The sequence below is a fragment of the Cottoperca gobio genome, chromosome 24 (assembly GCF_900634415.1).
Source record: "Cottoperca gobio chromosome 24, fCotGob3.1, whole genome shotgun sequence".
NCBI lineage: Eukaryota > Metazoa > Chordata > Actinopteri > Perciformes > Bovichtidae > Cottoperca > Cottoperca gobio.
In genome coordinates, this window is record NC_041378.1 from 19736764 (window position 1) to 19757245 (window position 20482).

The 20482-nt window shown below is 38.3% G+C and overlaps 1 protein-coding gene and 1 non-coding gene across 2 annotated transcripts; both read left to right on the forward strand.

Moving 5' to 3' along the window:
* The first annotated feature begins 8371 nt into the window (after positions 1 to 8371).
* On the forward strand, positions 8372 to 8454 carry trnal-uag (transfer RNA leucine (anticodon UAG)). Its single transcript has one exon. It is a non-coding gene; the product is annotated as a tRNA-Leu (tRNA).
* Positions 8455 to 17084: 8630 nt separating this feature from the next.
* LOC115003796 (B2 bradykinin receptor) lies at positions 17085 to 20482 on the forward strand. The gene is made up of 2 exons (XM_029425720.1): positions 17085 to 17166; positions 18955 to 20482. The coding sequence occupies exon 2, from the start codon at positions 18961 to 18963 to the stop codon at positions 20053 to 20055; it is 1095 nt and encodes a 364-aa protein (XP_029281580.1). The 5' UTR covers positions 17085 to 17166; positions 18955 to 18960; the 3' UTR covers positions 20056 to 20482.

Below are 20482 nucleotides of genomic sequence, written 5' to 3' on the forward strand. Positions count from 1 at the left end.
GAGCATGGAGTTCTGAACGGTTCATCATTGGCGTGTAATACAGAAAATGATACTTAAAACACTGGTAAGAAAAAGCATGTACTTCAACGGTGAAATTGAATAAACAACCTGAGGATTACTGCAATTATCAACCTAGAGTTCTCCTCTCTATCAACGGGAAAAAGAGGTCAATCCCTTTGGAATGAAAAAACACATCCTTCGAGCCAGAGTTGAAACAGCGAACCTAAGGATAACTGTTATCATAGACCTAAAGTCCTCCACTCTACCAACCTAGCTATCAAATAGAGCATGGAGTTCTGAACGGTTCATCATTGGTGTGTAATACAGAAAATGATACTTAACACACATTGAGGCAAGGAAAGAAAAGCATGTACTTCAAGGTGAAATTGAATAAACAACCTGAGGATTACTGCAATTATGAACCTAGAGTTCTCCTCTCTATCAACGGGAAAACGAGGCCAATTCTTTTCCGATTGGAAAAACACCTCCTTCAAGCCAGCGACCTAAGGATAACTGTTATCATAGACCTACAGTCCTCAACCTACAGTCCTACGGCTCTACCAACTGAGCTATCGAAGGGAGAAATTGACATTCTGAACGGTTCACCATTGGCGTGTAATACAGAAAATGATACTTAACACACATTGGGTAAGGAAAGAAAAGCATGTACTTCAAGGTGAAATTGAATAAACAACCTGAGGATTACTGCAATTATCAACCTAGAGTTCTCCTCTCTATCAACGTGAAAACGAGGCCAATCCCTTTCCATTCGGAATGGAAAAACAACTCCGTCGAGCCGGAGTTGAACTAGCGAACTAAGGATAACTGCTATCATAGACCTACAGTCCTCAACCTACAGTCCTCCGCTGTACCAACTGAGCTATCGAAGGGAGCATGGAGTTGTGAACGGTTCATCATTGGCGTGTAATACAGAAAATGATACTTAACACACATTGAGCAAGGAAAGAAAAGCATGTACTTCAAGGTGAAATTGAATAAACAACCTGAGGATTACTGCAATTATGAACCTGGAGTTCTCCTCTCTATCAACGGGAAACGAGGGCCAATTCTTTTCCGATTGGAAAAACACCTCCTTCAAGCCAGCGACCTAAGGATAACATGTTATCATAGACCTACTGTCCTCAACCTACAGTCCTACGCTCTACCAACTGAGCTATCGAAGGGAGAATTGAGTTCTGAACGGTTCACCATTGGCGTGTAATACAGAAAATGATACTTAACACACATTGGGTAAGGAAAGAAAAGCATGTACTTCAAGGTGAAATTGAATAAACAACCTGAGAATTACTGCAATTATCAACCTAGAGTTCTCCTCTCTATCAATGGGAAAAAGAGGCCAATCCCTTTCCATTCGGAATGGAAAAACAACTCCTTCAAGCCGGAGTTAAACCAGCCAAATATGATCTCGTGAGATATTGGTTCTCATAACGTCACATGTTGCTAGTACAATTGATTTGGTTTGGTAAAATTAAGAATCTCTCCATAGTCATATTTCCTTTGTGATTTTAAACATCTATTTTTTGCTCTTACCAAAATGCACAAAGACTTTAATTGTATTTGTTGTGTTTTTACAATTTTTTTACATTTGATACTAATTTTACAGTTAGGATGGCCGAGCGATCTAATGTGCTGCGTTCAGGTCGCAGTCTCCTCTGGAGGCGAGGGTTCAAATCTCACTTCTGACAGCCAGTGTTTTTCACTGTAACCATTACCTGAAATATGATCTCGTGAGATATTGGTTCTCATGACGTCACATGTTGCTAGTACAATTGATTTGGTTTGGTAAAATTCAGAATCTCTCCATAGTCATATTTCTTTTGGGATTTTAAACATCTATTTTCTGCTCTTACCAAAATGAACAAAGACTTTAAGTGTATTTAATGGGTTTTTACGATTTTTTTTACAGTTGATACTAATTTTACAGTTAGGATGGCCGAGCGATCTAATGGCGCTGCGTTCAGGTCGCAGTCTCCTCTGGAGGCGATGGGTTCAAATCCCACTTCTGACAGCCAGTGTTTTTCACTGTAACCATTACCTGAAATATGATCTCGTGAGATATTGGTTCTCATGACGTCCCTTATTGCTAGTACAATTGATTTGGTTGGGTAAAATTCAGAATCTCTCCATAGTCATATTTCCTTTGGAATTTTAAACATCTATTTTTTGCTCTTACCAAAATGCACAAAGACTTTAATTGTATTTGTTGTGTTTTTACAATTTTTTTTACATTTGATACTAATTTTACGGTTAGGATGGCAGAGCGATCTAATGTGCTGCGTTCAGGTTGCAGTCTCCTCTGGAGGCGTGGGTTCAAATCCCACTTCTGACAGCCAGTGTTTTTCACTGTAACCATTACCTGAAATATGATCTCGTGAGATATTGGTTCTCATGACGTCCCTTATTGCTAGTACAATTGATTTGGTTTGGTAAAATTCAGAATCTCTCCATAGTCATATTTCCTTTGTGATTTTAAACATCTATTTTTTGCTCTTACCAAAATGCACAGAGACTTTAAGTGTATTTAATGTGTTTTTACGATTTTTTTTACAGTTGATACTAATTTTACAGTTAGGATGGCCGAGCGGTCTAAGGCGCTGCGTTCAGTTCGCAGTCTCCTCTGGAGGCGTGGGTTCAAATCCCACTTCTGACAGCCAGTGTTTTTCACTGTAACCATTACCTGAAATATGATCTCGTGAGATATTGGTTCTCATGACGTCCCTTATTGCTAGTACAATTGATTTGGTTGGGTAAAATTCAGAATCTCTCCATAGTCATATTTCCTTTGGAATTTTAAACATCTATTTTTTGCTCTTACCAAAATGCACAAAGACTTTAATTGTATTTAGTTGTGTTTTTACAATTTTTTTTACATTTGATACTAATTTTACAGTTAGGATGGCCGAGCGATCTAATGTGCTGCGTTCAGGTTGCAGTCTCCTCTGGAGGCGTGGCTTCAAATCCACTTCTGACAGCCAGTGTTTTTCACTGTAACCATTACCTGAAATATGATCTCATGAGATATTGGTTCTCATGACGTCACTTGTTGCTAGTACAATTGATTTGGTTTTGTAAAATTAAGAATCTCTCCATAGTCATATTTCCTTTGTGATTTTAAACATCTATTTTTTGCTCTTACCAAAATGCACAAAGACTTTAAGTGTATTTAATGTGTTTTTACGATTTTTTTTACAGTTGATACTAATTTTACAGTCAGGATGGCCGAGCGATCTAATGTGCTGCGTTCAGGTCGCAGTCTCCTCTGGAGGCGATGGGTTCAAATCCCACTTCTGACAGCCAGTGTTTTTCACTGTAACCATTACCTGAAATATGATCTCGTGAGATATTGGTTCTCATGACGTCACATGTTGCTAGTACAATTGATTTGGTTTGGTAAAATTCAGAATCTCTCCATAGTCATATTTCCTTTGGGATTTTAAACATCTATTTTCTGCTCTTACCAAAATGAACAAAGACTTTAAGTGTATTTAATGTGTTTTTACGATTTTTTTTACAGTTGATACTAATTTTACAGTTAGGATGGCCGAGCGATCTAAGGCGCTGCGTTCAAGTTGCAGTCTCCTCTGGAGGCATGGGTTCAGAATCTCAATTCTGACAGACAGTATTTTTCACTGTAACCATACCTGAAATATGATCTCCTGAGATATTGGTTCTCATGACGTCCCTTATTGCTAGTACAATTGATTTGGTTTGGTAAAATTCAGAATCTCTCCATAGTCATATTTCCTTTGTGATTTTAAACATCTATTTTTTTGCTCTTACCAAAATGCACAGAGACTTTAAGTGTATTTAATGTGTTTTTACGATTTTTTTACAGTTGATACTAATTTTACAGTTAGGATGGCCGAGCGGTCTAAGGCGCTGCGTACAGTTCGCAGTCTCCTCTGGATGCGTGGGTTCAAATCCCACTTCTGACAGCCAGTGTTTTTCACTGTAACCATTACCTGAAATATGATCTCGTGAGATATTGGTTCTCATGACGTCCCTTATTGCTAGTACAATTGATTTGGTTGGGTAAAATTCAGAATCTCTCCATAGTCATATTTCCTTTGGAATTTTAAACATCTATTTTTTGCTCTTACCAAAATGCACAAAGACTTTAATTGTATTTGTTGTGTTTTTACAATTTTTTTTACATTTGATACTAATTTTACGGTTAGGATGGCAGAGCGATCTAATGTGCTGCGTTCAGGTTGCAGTCTCCTCTGGAGGCGTGGCTTCAAATCCCACTTCTGACAGCCAGTGTTTTTCACTGTAACCATTACCTGAAATATGATCTCGTGAGATATTGGTTCTCATGACGTCACATGTTGCTAGTACAATTGATTTGGTTTGGTAAAATTCAGAATCTCTCCATAGTCATATTTCCTTTGGGATTTTAAACATCTATTTTCTGCTCTTACCAAAATGAACAAAGACTTTAAGTGTATTTAATTGGTTTTTACAATTTTTTTTACAGTTGATACTAATTTTACAGTTAGGATGGCCGAGCGATCGAATGTGCTGCGTTCAGGTTGTAGTCTCCTCTGGAGGCGTGGGTTCAAATCCCACTTCTGACAGCCAGTACTTTTTCACTGTAACCATTACCTGAAATATGATCTCGTGAGATATTGGTTCTCATGACGTCACTTGTTGCTAGTACAATTGATTTGGTTTTGTAAAATTAAGAATCTCTCCATAGTCATATTTCCTTTGTGATTTTAAACATCTATTTTTTGCTCTTACCAAAATGCACAAAGACTTTAATTGTATTTGTTGTGTTTTTACAATTTTTTTTACATTAGATACTATTTTTTCAGTCAGGATGGCCGACCGATCTAAGGCGCTGCGTTCAAGTTGCAGTCTCCTCTGGAGGCGTGGGTTCAGAATCTCACTTCTGACAGACAGTGTTTTTCACTGTAACCATTACCTGAAATATGATCTCGTGAGATATTGGTTCTCATGGCGTCACATGTTGCTAGTACAATTGATTTGGTTTGGTAAAATTCAGAATCTCTCCATAGTCATATTTCTTTTGGGATTTTAATCATCTATTTCCTGCTCTTACCAAAATGAACAAAGACTAAGTGTATTTAATGGGTTTTTACGATTTTTTTTACAGTTGATACTAATTTTACAGTTAGGATGGCCGAGCGATCTAATGTGCTGCGTTCAGGTTGCAGTCTCCTCTGGAGGCGTGGCTTCAAATCCAACTTCTGACAGCCAGTGTTTTTCACTGTAACCATTACCTGAAATATGATCTCATGAGATATTGGTTCTCATGACGTCACTTGTTGCTAGTACAATTGATTTGGTTTTGTAAAATTAAGAATCTCTCCATAGTCATATTTCCTTTGTGATTTTAAACATCTATTTTTTTGCTCTTACCAAAATGCACAGAGACTTTAAGTGTATTTAATGTGTTTTTACGATTTTTTTACAGTTGACACTAATTTTACAGTCAGGATGGCCGAGCGATCTAATGTGCTGCGTTCAGGTCGCAGTCTCCTCTGGAGGCGAGGGTTCAAATCCCACTTCTGACAGCCAGTGTTTTTCACTGTAACCATTACCTGAAATATGATCTTGTGAGATATTGGTTCTCATGACGTCACATGTTGCTAGTACAATTGATTTGGTTTGGTAAAATTCAGAATCTCTCCATAGTCATATTTCTTTTGGGATTTTAAACATCTATTTTCTGCTCTTACCAAAATGAACAAAGACTTTAAGTGTATTTAATGGGTTTTTACGATTTTTTTTACAGTTGATACTAATTTTACAGTTAGGATGGCCGAGCGATCTAAGGCGCTGCGTTCAAGTTGCAGTCTCCTCTGGAGGCATGGGTTCAGAATCTCAATTCTGACAGACAGTATTTTTCACTGTGAACATAACCTGAAATATGATCTCCTGAGATATTGGTTCTCATGACGTCACATGTTGCTAGTACAATTGATTTGGTTTGGTAAAATTCAGAATCTCTCCATAGTCATATTTCCTTTGGGATTTTAAACATCTATTTTCTGCTCTTACCAAAATGAACAAAGACTTTAAGTGTATTTAATTGGTTTTTACAATTTTTTTTACAGTTGATACTAATTTTACAGTTAGGATGGCCGAGCGATCGAATGTGCTGCGTTCAGGTTGTAGTCTCCTCTGGAGGCGTGGGTTCAAATCCCACTTCTGACAGCCAGTGTTTTTCACTGTAACCATTACCTGAAATATGATCTCGTGAGATATTGGTTCTCATGACGTCACTTGTTGCTAGTACAATTGATTTGGTTTTGTAAAATTAAGAATCTCTCCATAGTCATATTTCCTTTGTGATTTTAAACATCTATTTTTGCTCTTACCAAAATGCACAAAGACTTTAATTGTATTTGTTGTGTTTTTACAATTTTTTTTACATTAGATACTATTTTTTCAGTCAGGATGGCCGACCGATCTAAGGCGCTGCGTTCAAGTTGCAGTCTCCTCTGGAGGCGTGGGTTCAGAATCTCACTTCTGACAGACAGTGTTTTTCACTGTAACCATTACCTGAAATATGATCTCGTGAGATATTGGTTCTCATGGCGTCACATGTTGCTAGTACAATTGATTTGGTTTGGTAAAATTCAGAATCTCTCCATAGTCATATTTCTTTTGGGATTTTAATCATCTATTTCCTGCTCTTACCAAAATGAACAAAGACTAAGTGTATTTAATGGGTTTTTACGATTTTTTTTACAGTTGATACTAATTTTACAGTTAGGATGGCCGAGCGATCTAAGGCGCTGCGTTCAAGTTGCAGTCTCCTCTGGAGGCGTGGGTTCAGAATCTCACTTCTGACAGACAGTATTTTTCACTGTAAACATAACCTGAAATATGATCTCCTGAGATATTGGTTCTCATGACGTCCCTTATTGCTAGTACAATTGATTTGGTTGGGTAAAATTCAGAATCTCTCCATAGTCATATTTCCTTTGTGATTTTAAACATCTATTTTTTGCTCTTACCAAAATGCACAAAGACTTTAAGTGTATTTAATGGGTTTTTACAATTTTTTTTACAGTTGATACTAATTTTACAGTCAGGATGGCCGAGCAGTCTAAGGCGCTGCCTTCAAGTCGCAGTCTCCTCTGGAGGCGTGGGTTCAGAATCTCACTTTTGACAGACAGTATTTTTCACTGTAACCATTACCTGAAATATGATCTTGTGAGATATTGGTTCTCATGACGTCACATGTTGCTAGTACAATTGATTTGGTTTGGTAAAATTCAGAATCTCTCCATAGTCATATTTCCTTTGGGATTTTAAACATCTATTTTCTGCTCTTACCAAAATGCACAAAGACTTTAAGTGTATTTAATGTGTTTTTACAATTTTTTTTACATTTGATACTAATTTTACAGTTAGGATGGCTGAGCGATCTAATGTGCTGCGTTCAGGTTGCAGTCTCCTCTGGAGGCGTGGGTTCAAATCCCACTTCTGACAGCCAATATTTTTCACTGTAACCATTACCTGAAATATGATCTCCTGAGATATTGGTTCTCATGACGTCCCTTATTGCTAGTACAATTGATTTGGTTTGGTAAAATTCAGAATCTCTCCATAGTCATATTTCCTTTGTTATTTTAAACATCTATTTTTTGCTCTTACCAAAATGCACAAAGACTTTAAGTGTATTTGTTGTGTTTTTACGATTTTTTTTTACAGTTGATACTAATTTTACAGTCAGGATGGCTGACTGATCTAAGGCGCTGCGTTCAAGTTGCAGTCTCCTCTGGAGGCGAGGGTTCAGAATCTCACTTCTGACAGACAGTATTTTTCACTGTAAACATAACCTGAAATATGATCTCCTGAGATATTGGTTCTCATGTTGTCCCTTATTGCTAGTACAATTGATTTGGTTTGGTAAAATTCAGAATCTCTCCATAGTCATATTTCTTTTGGGATTTTAAACATCTATTTTCTGCTCTTACCAAAATGAACAAAGACTTTAAGTTTATTTAATTGGTTTTTACGATTTTTTTTACAGTTGATACTAATTTTACAGTTAGGATGGCCGAGCGATCTAAGGCGCTGCGTTCAAGTTGCAGTCTCCTCTGGAGGCGTGGGTTCAGAATCTCACTTCTGACAGACAGTATTTTTCACTGTAAACATAACCTGAAATATGATCTCCTGAGATATTGGTTCTTATGACGTCCCTTATTGCTAGTACAATTGATTTGGTTTGGTAAAATTCAGAATCTCTCCATAGTCATATTTCCTTTGGGATTTTAAACATCTATTTTTTGCTCTTACCAAAATGAACAAAGACTTTAAGTGTATTTAATGTGTTTTTACGATTTTTTTTACAGTTGATACTAATTTTACAGTCAGGATGGCCGAGCGGTCTAAGGCGCTGAGTTTAGGTTGCAGTCTCCTCTGGAGGCGTGGGTTCAAATCCCACTTCTGACAGCCAGTGTTTTTCACTGTAACCATTACCTGAAATATGATCTCATGAGATATTGGTTCTCATGACGTCACATGTTGCTAGTACAATTGATTTGGTTTGGTAAAATTCAGAATCTCTCCATAGTCATATTTCCTTTGGGATTTCAAACATCTATGTTTTGCTCTTACCAAAATGCACAAAGACTTTAAGTGAATTTAATGTGTTTTTAATGGGTATTGGTTCTCATGACGTCCCAATTGATTTGGTTTGGTAAAATTCAGAATCTCTGCATAGTCATATTTCCTTTGGGATTTTAAACATCTATTTTTTGCTCTTACCAAAATGCACAAAGACTTTAACCGTATTTGTTGTGTTTTTACGATTTTTTTTACAGTTGATACTAATTTTACAGTCAGGATGGCCGAGTGGTCAGCAATTTTTTGCTCTTACCAAAATGCTTGTTCTTTATCTTTATAACAAGGTGACTTCTTAAAATGATTTTTTCTGGTTCACCTTTTTCAAAGCCAAATACAAGAGAATTACAATTTAAATATCAATATTGTTTCAGTTCATGTTCATTTGTATGGTTAGATTTGAAGTATTTACACACAGCGAGGTGCAAACCATCGCAAGCTTCAATTCAAGTCCATAAGAATTCAAACAATTTGCACAAATCTTCTCCACTACATAGTTTTATTCAACAAAGATGTGCTTGCCATTATCAGGTTGCTGTCTGAGGCCACTTCTGGTTTCCCTATATACAGTCTATAACAGCAGCAGCAGCAACAGCCACAGTAGCAGCAGCAACATCTGCAGAAACCGCAGCAGCAACATCTGCAACAACAGCAGCAAGAATCGCAGCAGCAACATCAACATCAACAGTCGCAGCAGGAGCAACAGCACCAGCAAAATCAACCGAAGAAACAGCAGCAGCAGCAACAGCAGCAACATATGTAGCAGCAGCAACAGCTGCACACCACACATTTCCATTTGGCCTATTTTAATTTGATTAACTTTGTTAATTAACGTATTTAAACATTAATTGGCTTCATGTAGATCTTCTAATATTTCTCAAGGAATAATTCAAAACATTGGATGTGATGTGCGTTCTGGCTCCCCCATTTCATTGATCTAAGACCATACCCTTAAAGCCCATGGAAATGCATGGCCATTGAGCTCCTTAACAGTGCGTAAAATCTTACTTTAGTCTATCTGGTCAGTTAACTATTAATGGCCACAGTGGAATTTTATAATTACTATAATTAAGTACAACTTACAAAGGGTTAAAAATGTATTTACTATTGTGATGGGACACTTTAGCTGTGTCCCAATCCAGCGGCCGTAGCCGTTTGGAGACTGATTACGTCACAACGGCAAGACTCCTTCAAATGCTGCCTTCTTTTCCCGGATTTGGAGGACACAGCTGATGGATCCTTCATGACCGCACATATCCCAAGATTCATTGCTCGCCTAGATAAGTTATTTTCTGATGAAAAATGGCGTCCCAAAATACCAAGGGATCTTAAAACATCAAATCTTTGCTAAAATGATAGGTTAATTTATGGGACATTAGGGGCGATGCTAGCTAAGCTAGCTGCTAGGAGCTGCTGTGCTATGCAACTTGCAAACTTTTAAGACCTTAACTTTCAAACCCAAGAGTTTCAAATGTTGATTTATATTTAACATTGTATAGATAATTTATACTTCACATTACGTGTTAATGTTTTCTGACGGTTGAATATCACTTAAAAAGTTCAGTGCAATCGTTATAATTGAGTATGCATATTTTATTATTTATAATATGTGTACTTATTTTTCTATTTCATCTGTTTTTGTTTAGTGGTGTACAGGCCTGTAGTTCTCTGATTCCTGTCAAGAATGTGTGGGCAGGAGATATTTGTGATTTCCGGAAAGAGTGAACGTGTGGTTGTACAAACTGTGATGCGTTGGCTGTTCTGTTCTCCTGCAAAGGGGGAGGCATTCCCTCTCAGCAGAGCCGACAGCAGGAAGTCCTCATATGGACAGGGAGAATGTGTCTGAGTAAACAGAGCCTGCAGGAGCGTCATGCAGGGCCAAATAGAGATTAAGAAGTGGGGGGACAGCGATTTAAATAAACAAAGCCCTCAAACTGTGTCTACTGTCAACAAGGCAATGCATCATAATAAGTGCCAGGACAATACAATCAGGGAAATGAGATTCCAAAAGGAAACCTTACTCCTTTTGAGACTCTGACAAGAAACCCTGTGGAGCTGATGACAGCTCCTGCTGCAGAGAACGAGCACAAACACTGCTTTGTTATTTTTTATATCGTAAATGTTTTAAAAGAGTTAAATACGCAGTCTGCTTGCCTATACAAAGAGGGTTGCTTATGTTGATTTTCTGCCTTAAAGTAAAATTCCAGTGTATTTCAAATTGGTGTATTTCCAATATATTGTGGCTCTATGAGTTGTGCTAACTTTGCACTCGTCACCTCGGCCAGTGAGTCTTGTAAGAGTTTTTGGAAAGTTTCACAAATGGAGGGTTCATCTACACACGACCCTGTAGGTAGAGGATCCATATCAACTTGTCAGCTGACCTAATGACCCTGCATATTCCTCCACATATGCTGGTTTTGTTTACTTGTGTGAGGCTGACTTTCACTGAGATTATACTGTTTTCCAATGAAACTCAAAAAGCTAAGTGCAACAACTGAATAACCTGCGGACTGTTATGAGGTCATTTTTTACTTTGATGGGTGACCACAGCAGCACACACACATGGAGCTAAATCCAATGGAAGAGGAAAGAGAAAGAATGGACCCGGAGGCAGAAAGTTAACACACATTGAGGAGGAACATTTGTCCTGCAGAGTGGGGCCAGTTGATGTCAGATTTAGGAAATTCGGATGAGTGATAGTGGTTAGGTGATAGTGATCCCAGTAGTGGAACATTTTCATTTATCTTGACGTCCACAGTATATCCGTGCACTTTGATGGATACATTTTGTTTATCATTACACCAAGAATTGCTCTGGGTTATTTAAAACCCACCACAGTTATATTGCATAAGGAATGTTCATTGTGTGCTCAGTTTCCTCTCAATTTGAGAGAGTACGTCCCTGCTTTGCATCATCATACCTACCAGCTCAGCCCACTAGAAACAGAAGGGAGGTCTGGCCGGCTCAAATAGTCTATTGAGACTCAGTTACTGAGACTATCTGGGGAGTAGAGAGGAACATTCCTCCGGTGATTAACAGAGAAGCCATTAGCCAGAGATGTATGTTGCTGTAAGTCTGCTTACCTATCTTCTACAATATGTTGTCATCAGTGAGTAAGAGAAGAAAGACCTTATCAGAATGGGGGGACAGGGACTTGTCTTTGTGTATTTCATATTTCTGTTGAAGTTAATGAGTATCATGAAGCAGAAATCATTGATCTGTGCATGGATGTTCATTTATGATCTTTGGGAATAATATGAAAATTCCACTTATTAACGATTCAGAGCTTTTGCAGCCCATATTTGACCACTGTATAGCTAGCTATATTTGATAGCCCCAATACACATTAGTATTAACATGTGTAACTCATAAGTGTAAGTGTATTTGCAAAAACAATATTTAAATTTAGAGCAGTATCAACTTGCCACTTGTGGGCAACAGAATAATCTGTGAACACAACATTGATATATGTTGGGAGCAGCGTGTGACGGTGGCCTCGCTGAATATTTCACGCGCGTGTGGTGTCCACACATGTAGTGTTTCTGCTGCTGGGTTACTGGCTTACGTTGCTGCTTCTACATTGAGTTTACCTTTCATAGTGCCAGTAATCTATTCATTTATAGAGCCATGCAAGTTACTGCACTTTCACATCACTGTCCTGCAAACTTTTCAGAATAAAAACCTTGTATTAACAAATGAAGGGTTTCTCTTCACAGAAAACGCCAAAGGGATGAGTTAAAAATAAATATTTACATTTCTTTCAAGTCTGTGACATATTCTATCTCTCCCCAACATGCGTGAAAAATGCGCTATAACTTGAATCTCTAGAAGAGATGCACCCGACACGTAACTGACACGCAGCGAGTACATTTCTTTACTTAAATTCAAAGGCCATCATTAACAGCAGCCTTGGGAGACAGAATGGCCACACCAATGCTGCTGATCATGTGAGAAGCAAACCTCAAAATGCGAAAAGCATTTACTCATATTTAAGATTTGTAATTATGTATCAGTGAACTAATGACTTAAGACGATCTAGACATTTTTGAGCTTACTGGAATTTCTATAATTGTATTGCCAATGTCTGTTTATTTGTACTATAAGTTTGAGGGTTTTAAGATAACTAAACGATAACTATTAATATAACAATGTGATCAGTCACACTGGCGAACAATAACATTTTGTAAACAGTGGCGCCAAGCGTGCACTGTGCGCTCCAGCTGTGCAATATTTAAAACAGTAGATTTATAGTTATCGTTCTTGGTTTAGTGTGTTAACTGTAGTCTCTTTGTTCACCTCATTTGTCCAGGATTGCAGTGTGTGGTCTATGACTCCTCCGGGACGAGTTGTGTAACACAGTTACTGGTAGGAAATGACTGTGGAGATAGTGATTCATGTTCATTTTTTCTCCTGGTGCTGAAAAAACCTTCAGGTCAGAAGAAAGTCAGAGGAGAAAGCAGTCCACGTTCTAATAGAGACATCACCAGCCCAGTGGAACATAAAACAATAAAAAATGTATTGTCGATTTTAAAGAGTCCAAAAAGACAAAGAAAGTGAATAAAGAATAAAGTGTTTACTGTAGATATATTATTCTATATTGTTTATGTTGAGAGCAGTAATAGCGAGAAGTAAAGTTAGGGCCACAATTATAAAATGTTCCCATAATTGAATGATCCTGCTTCTTTTTAGCTGTATTTACCCAAAGAAAATAACACTGCCGCTCTAACCCCCCAACAATGTATCAAACAGCTCCATCTGAAGAGACGTTCTGCCGGAGATCTGCCTTTCATATGTCAGTGTGGATGAACCTGTATTTGTAAAAAGGAAAGCATCTCTGTTCAGTGCTCGGGACGAACATCAAACACACTTAATAACACTTAAAAACTAAATGTATGTATTTAGCATTGTTTAGCAAACATTATTTGATTTTTTTTAAAGCTACGTAACCCTAATGTTACTGGGAAATGTTGTTACATTAGTACCTTACCTGTATGCAGACTTCCTGTACTTGTTTTTTCTCTGTGCACTCATTAAGGAAATGTTAGTTTGTTCACATCTTTCCTTTTGTTCCCATTGACTTTGCTTTCCTGCCTCCAGTGTAAATTATTTTGCATTGAAAAATAAATGCTTGCTTTGGAAATTGGGGTTTGTGTGTTCTATAAATTGAACTAAACTTTGAGCTAACTTTATCAGTACATCCCTATTAAATAAACTAGGCTTGTTCAGAATGTTCAAGTTGAGTGTGACAAGGTTTTTTTTTGCGAGCCTGATAAATTTGGCCATCTCAGGTATATATGTATTTAGTTATATAATATTTTGCTGTATTCACAAAGGTTTACTTTCATACAGGCCATCAAACAGCAATGAAAAGCTCCAAAAACAAACTGGAAAATAAAGTAAATGTCTGAATATGGGTACACTGGATAAAATAAATAAAGACGTTTGTGTAGCACTGACTTGGACACCTCTCAAGCATCAAGCCTTCCCGTGTGAGGTCATTCTCCCTGGTTTATTGTTTTTTGGGATCTCAGTTTCAGTAAATGTTATTATTATAAAGTTCCTTTCTGTGAGCATATCTTGCTCCAGAGTTTATTTCAAACTGTGGAACTGCTGTCACATTGTGATCTGGAGTGGTTTTATCAGCCAAACTGAGCCCTTCTACGGTCTGTTACTGTCCACTGCAGTCTGAAATCAGATAGAGGGCTACTGACTTTCCGTGTTTGTTTTCCTCGTTTCCAACGACTCCAAAAGCAGCACTTAAACCTCTGAAAGTTTATAAATAATAAGGCCAGTAGGCATAATATTGAGATGACTGTATATGCATGCAGCAGGTAACCATGTATAGAAAAAACTGAACCATATCAATATATATATATATTCAAAGTAGCAGAAGGTCAATAAAGTGTATTTATATACGTAACACTGATCTTAAAACATCATTAAACAGCACTAAAACCGAAGCCCTTCTAGTTGGCACCCCACATCAGGTCCAGTCCTCCTCCATAACCTGCATCACCTTCTCCGGTCAGAACATTCCACTCTCATCAACAGTCACCAATCTGGGTGTTAAAATGGATCTTCACCTGACCTTTGAGGCCCACATCAGACAAACATGCAAGAACTCCTTCTACCACCTCAACAATATTGCCAAACTCCACCCCACACTCTCTCTGTCAGATGCTGAAAAGCTTGTCCATGCCTTTGTCTCCTCCAGACTTGACTACTGCAACGCACTTCTCATCGGGATTCCTAGCAAAAACATCCAGAAGCTGCAATACATACAGAACAGCGCTGCGAGGATCCTGATGAGAGTGCGAAAATACGAACACATCCCACCCATCCTCAAAGCACTGCACTGGCTCCCAGTCTCACTCAGGATTGATTATAAATCTCCCTTTACACCCATCAGTGCATTCACGAAAATGCTCCATCCTACCTCAGAGAACTGCTCACCCCACAAACCTCCACAAGAAACCTCCGTTCTGTAAAGGCTAACCTCCTCCTTCCCCCCAGGACCAAGCTCAAAACCATGGGAGATCGCGCCTTCTGCTCTGCCGCTCCCAGACTGTGGAATGCTCTCCCTAAACATCTGAGGACGCCACAGACTGTGGATGCTTTTAAAACAGGCCTAAAAACGCTTATTTTTAACAGCATTTTGCTGGACTTTAACCATTTTAAAGTGTTGTCTTGTTTGTCTATCAAATGTTTTTATTTAATTTTTTTAATGTATATTTTGCTCATCGTTTTTACTCTGTAGCACTTTGAGTTTTGTTTACGCAAATGAAAAGTGCGCTTATAAATAAAATGTATTATTATTATTATCTATCTAACAAAGTATGTAGACAAGCAAACTTTCCATTCATATTTGATAATTAAACATGTGATCCTCAAAACCATGGGCTTTAATCTCCTCAAATTTCAGATTGCTCACCAAATTTAGCAGGGATCTGCCACAGGAGTGAGGTCCACCACTGATGTGTTCTATAAGACCTAGAACGCATTCAGCCGTCCACTTCTTCCCAAAGGTGTCTGATGGGGTTGTTGAGGGCAGTCAAGTTCTTCCATGGGAAGAATTTCAAAAAACCTAATCCATTCATAGCCTAGCGCGATCATACAAACCCATGTTATGATCCTTCCTAAACTTAAAAGGTGTTCCCAAAAGCATTGTTACTTAAACATAAAATGTGTACTTTTATGCCATCAAAACAATTTTTGGAGTTTGGTGATGTAGCAGCATGAGGTGATAGAGAGAGAGAGAGCATAGATACACATTTGCATTGTAGAAGCTGTAAACAAACTACAATACTATGAACAGCAGAACCATTTATGCACTATCCCAGCATTCAGAAAGACCGAATCAATTGTCCATCATCTCCTAGTGTACAAAGAGCTCCGGTCGCAGTCTATATAATGTTGAGGTCCTCCAGTCCTCTCTGTTTTCCCCGACTACACAACAACACTGAAAAGGAGTTTCTGTAAATCTTCACTCTGGTCATAGTTTTACAAAAGCTCCATTTTCAGAGACCTAAAACACCATTTAGGTGTAGACGAAAGGACAAAACGCACAGAAAAAGCTACCTAGCTAGACAGACGGAGCAGGGACCCCCTACTTACTACGTATCTATAAAATTTTGTAGCATATTAAATTGGGCCTACAATAAGGTGCCATGTATGAACATACCTTTTTATGGTTCACACAATACTAAGTTACTAAAATAAAAATTACGCAGCTGTAGCTAACTAGTTCCCCGTTGTGGATAGGTGCCGCACAGTGATTTCACACAGTTTGGCTAGCTCACGTGATTGCAGGAGGATTCATATGGGTAACAGTTATTATCAATGTTGTGTAAACAATAACAAATGAACAATAATTTGAGTAAATCAAATTATTGTTCATGAATAGGCAGATTTATCTTTGCTAATAACATGTTGGATTCATGTTGTTGTATTTTGAGACATTTCTGAAACAACAACTTTTAAAACATTATCAAGATATTAAGCGGCACGCTGCAGTACCTCTGAAGACCCTCGTGTTAAAGACCCATGAGTTATACCATTCTGCTAAGTAAGCCTTCTAAAATTTAACTAAATAAAGAAATATCTAGAAATAATTATAAAAACTTCAATTTGGGTGGTGACTCAAAGGCTAGGAAATGTGTGATTCAATGTGAGAAAATGAAATACATAAATAAAAATGAATACAAGTCATTACTTGATTCTGTATCAGCAGACATTCTTATGTGTAACTAAACCAAAACAGAATGTTTGTCACCATTCACTGAACCATCGATTAAAGTGAAAGCATAATGCTGCTGCACGGTAAATACCATTTTGGTGAGGCAGAACACAGCAGAGGAGCTGTGGGGGGAAACAGATGGAAGTTGTGAGTGATGACACAGTGATGATCTCTGGGCCTGCATGTATAAATATGTCCAGTCTTCCAGCGCTCACTGCAGTGGAGGCTTGATCACCATGTCGATTATCTCCTGGAAATGAATGTGAGGCACATCTGGATGGAAAGAGCAGAACCACAGAAATAAGGTGAGCGGTTCAGAACTTCCTCAAAGTCGATAGAAAGGAAAGTCTATTTCTTTGATTTGTTACTGGCCTTTTATCTTTTAGTGCCTGGATAGGGTCACATGTCAATTGTATTAATTAACAACAGCATAACAGCAGTTAAGAGTGGATCTTGATTGAGCCACTTCTGGTGTTAGAGCCAGAGACTGTCTCAACCAAAACCTGGCAGTGTATAAGGCAAGGATTTGCTTGTATTTTTCTCATAGTTTTCTTATGTTGTATCTTTAATATTAGAATATTAAAAATAATAATCATGATGGATAAGTACGTTTTTATTTTATTTATTGAGATTTGACTTTAAGTTTAATATTATATGTCTAGAACTGAAAATGTTATACATTTTTTGGTAATTGTGTAATGTTACTTTAAGAGAGTATTTGTTTAGTTTGATATTTTCCAGTAAAGAACACTGGATTTTAAGTGTTGTAACTAAATGAAATAAAAGTTGTTTGTGTTTGTCCAACCCAACAACATAGAGTAGATTATGTAACACTACATCAGTAGGATGCGTGTAGGCTATGACTACCAGATACGTTTATTTTTTCTTGCAGTAACAGGCAGAATTTCACAACATTTCTTATACAATACATCAAGCTTTCATGAAGAGTAAAGAGGGAAAGTAGACGCTCTACGATGGTATCTGTTTCTCATAAGTGATGAAACTTTACTCATTTCCACATGCACGTCTGAGGGAGGCAGAGGAATTCATCACTATATGTAATATTGAGAGGAATGTTAGAACTGGGTTCTTATATTTATGCAATAACAGTTCTTTGAGATTTATGTGAAATCTCTTGTTCACTCCTGTTTTTCCAACTAAGGAACATTAACAAAAATCAGAACCCTTAACATTTAAAACATTGAAAAAAGTCATCCATGCTTTTAGTACGTCACACCTTGACTACTGCAACACTTTGTTCATCTGCCTCAGAAAAGTATCTCTATCTCAACTCTAACTGGATCAGAGCTGAGCAGCAAGGCTTTTAAACGTAGATCACATATTTCTACAGCTTTAGCATATTTTCACTGGCTCCCTTTTACTCCTAGGGATTTATTTTAAAATGTTACTCTTGACAAACGAAGCCTTACATGGTCAGGTACCTCTGTAACAACACATTACGTAATAACACCGCACTATTTAAATAAAAATAATTAGACTAAATGCATTTTGTAATCAACAGTCTGAAGGCAATATGTAATGAATTTCCGCGCATTTTGAAACAAATGATGTTGCAAAGGTTATTACAAAATTCGGGAGATGTACTTTCTATTCATAAAAAGGTATAACATTATAAAAAACATGTTTATTTGATGCATTCAATAATTATATATACGGACTCTAAATTAATTTAAAAGATACAATTAGTACAGTAAATTAGCAGACTAACTTAGTGTGTGTTCTGGCTCTCTTTTTTTTGCAAATGAATTACACACAAATGAGTATAATGATGTGGAGAGAGGCATCCAGATGAAAATGATAAACAAAAAATCCAGAAGGCCAACACAATATTTTCATATGTGTGTTATAAACATGATATCAATATTTCATTGTTGTTTTAATGATGGTTATTACCAATACCCATATATTGTGACACCCCTATGTTAGTTAAATTAAAGTAGCCAAATGTGGCGCTCCCAGTCTGGGAACAGGGCTAATACACATTATCCTTGTTTTATATATTGTGCTCTCTGTCTCATATGTCCCTCTCTCCCTTTTCTTCTTCCTGTGCTTTGACTACTACTGTCATTCAGTTTCCAATGGATGTGAATGCATCTGACTGGTTGGTCCCAACTGTGGACGCAGAGCTGGACGCCTGCAGTAATTACACTGAAGCCTGGCTGTGGCTGTCCTCCCTGCAGCCGGCCTACCTGGGTTTTATCAGTGTTGTGGGCTTGGTGGGGAACGGCCTAGTTCTCTGTGTATTCTACCTGCAGAGGAAGCCCTGCACCGTGGCAGATGTCTACCTGGGGAACCTGGCAGCTGCTGATCTCGTCATGATGACCTGCCTTCCATTCTGGGCTGTCACCATCGCTCGTGGATACCAGTGGGACTTTGGAGAGGTCCTCTGTAAGCTAGTCAATGTGGCCATCTCTATGAACTACATCTGCAGTGTTCTGTTCCTCATGCTGGTCAGCGTGGACCGATATCTGGCTCTGGTGAAGCCCATGAGGACCAGCCGTCTGAGGAGAGCCGCCTGGGCCAAGCGTATCTGCCTGGGGATCTGGAGCCTGGGCTTCCTCATCACTCTACCCACCCTGTTCTTCCGCACATTGATGTTTGTAGAGGATCCCGGTGTGGATGCCTGCATTCTAGCCTACCCCCACCCAGCATGGAGGTTGCACCACAACATCACCAGGAACGTGTTTGGCTTCCTAATCCCTGTCCTGGTGGTGGCTTACTGCACTTGTCACATTGTGGTTGAGCTGAGTGACCGGGGAGTCCTCTGGTTCCCTGGGGTGAGGGCGGAGAGGAAGGCCACCTACTTGGTACTGGCCGTGCTGGCTGTCTTCCTCTTTTGCTGGACACCGCACCAGGCGATGCTCTTTCTTGACACTCTGGATTACTTCCAGGTCACACCTGGATGCCTCTGGGGTCATGTCCTGGACATTGGCATACAGCTGTCCACATACCTGGCGTACAGCAACAGTGCTGTTAACCCCTTCCTGTTTGTCATCGTGGGGAAGCATTTCAGGAGACGGGCAAAAGAGGTGTTTGGAAAAACTTTGAACCCCTGGTCAAAAGACATGTCCTACCTCACGGTGAGCTTCACCTCAATTAATAGACTCAATGAAACACAACGTATAAGTATTGACCATTTGAAAAAATCTGGGCTAAAAGAAACTATATCATGACCAGTGGCTGTAGTGACACCTGCAGTGATTAAGTTTATGGCTGCAATTTCGGGCAGGAGAACAAGCTGTAAACACACTACTCACATATTTTGAATTTATAAAGTTGATATGGCAAACTAGTTTGTGAACAATTGATTATTTATATATGCAGCAGGCACAGAGCAGCATTAGCATTCAATGTTGTTTTTGGTATTGTGTCTCTGCTGTATTTTGTTGATGCAATCCCCATCCATGGAACAACAGCTTTTGTACACTAAAGTTACAGTCTTCGATCTCACTTAAACATTTTAAAAGGTTGTACTTGTATTTGCAATCACACTTCTTAATTATGGAAATGTGTAATGTTTGTCTGTGAATGATCTCTCTGCCTATGCTTGAATTGTATGTGTTATTATTTATTTATTTTTCTTGTACACATCTCTCTTGA

What these genes read in the sequence shown, in the direction of transcription:
- LOC115003796 (XM_029425720.1), top strand. Translation starts at nt 18,961, where the DNA reads ATGGATGTGAATGCATCTGACTGGTTGGTCCCAACTGTGGACGCAGAG.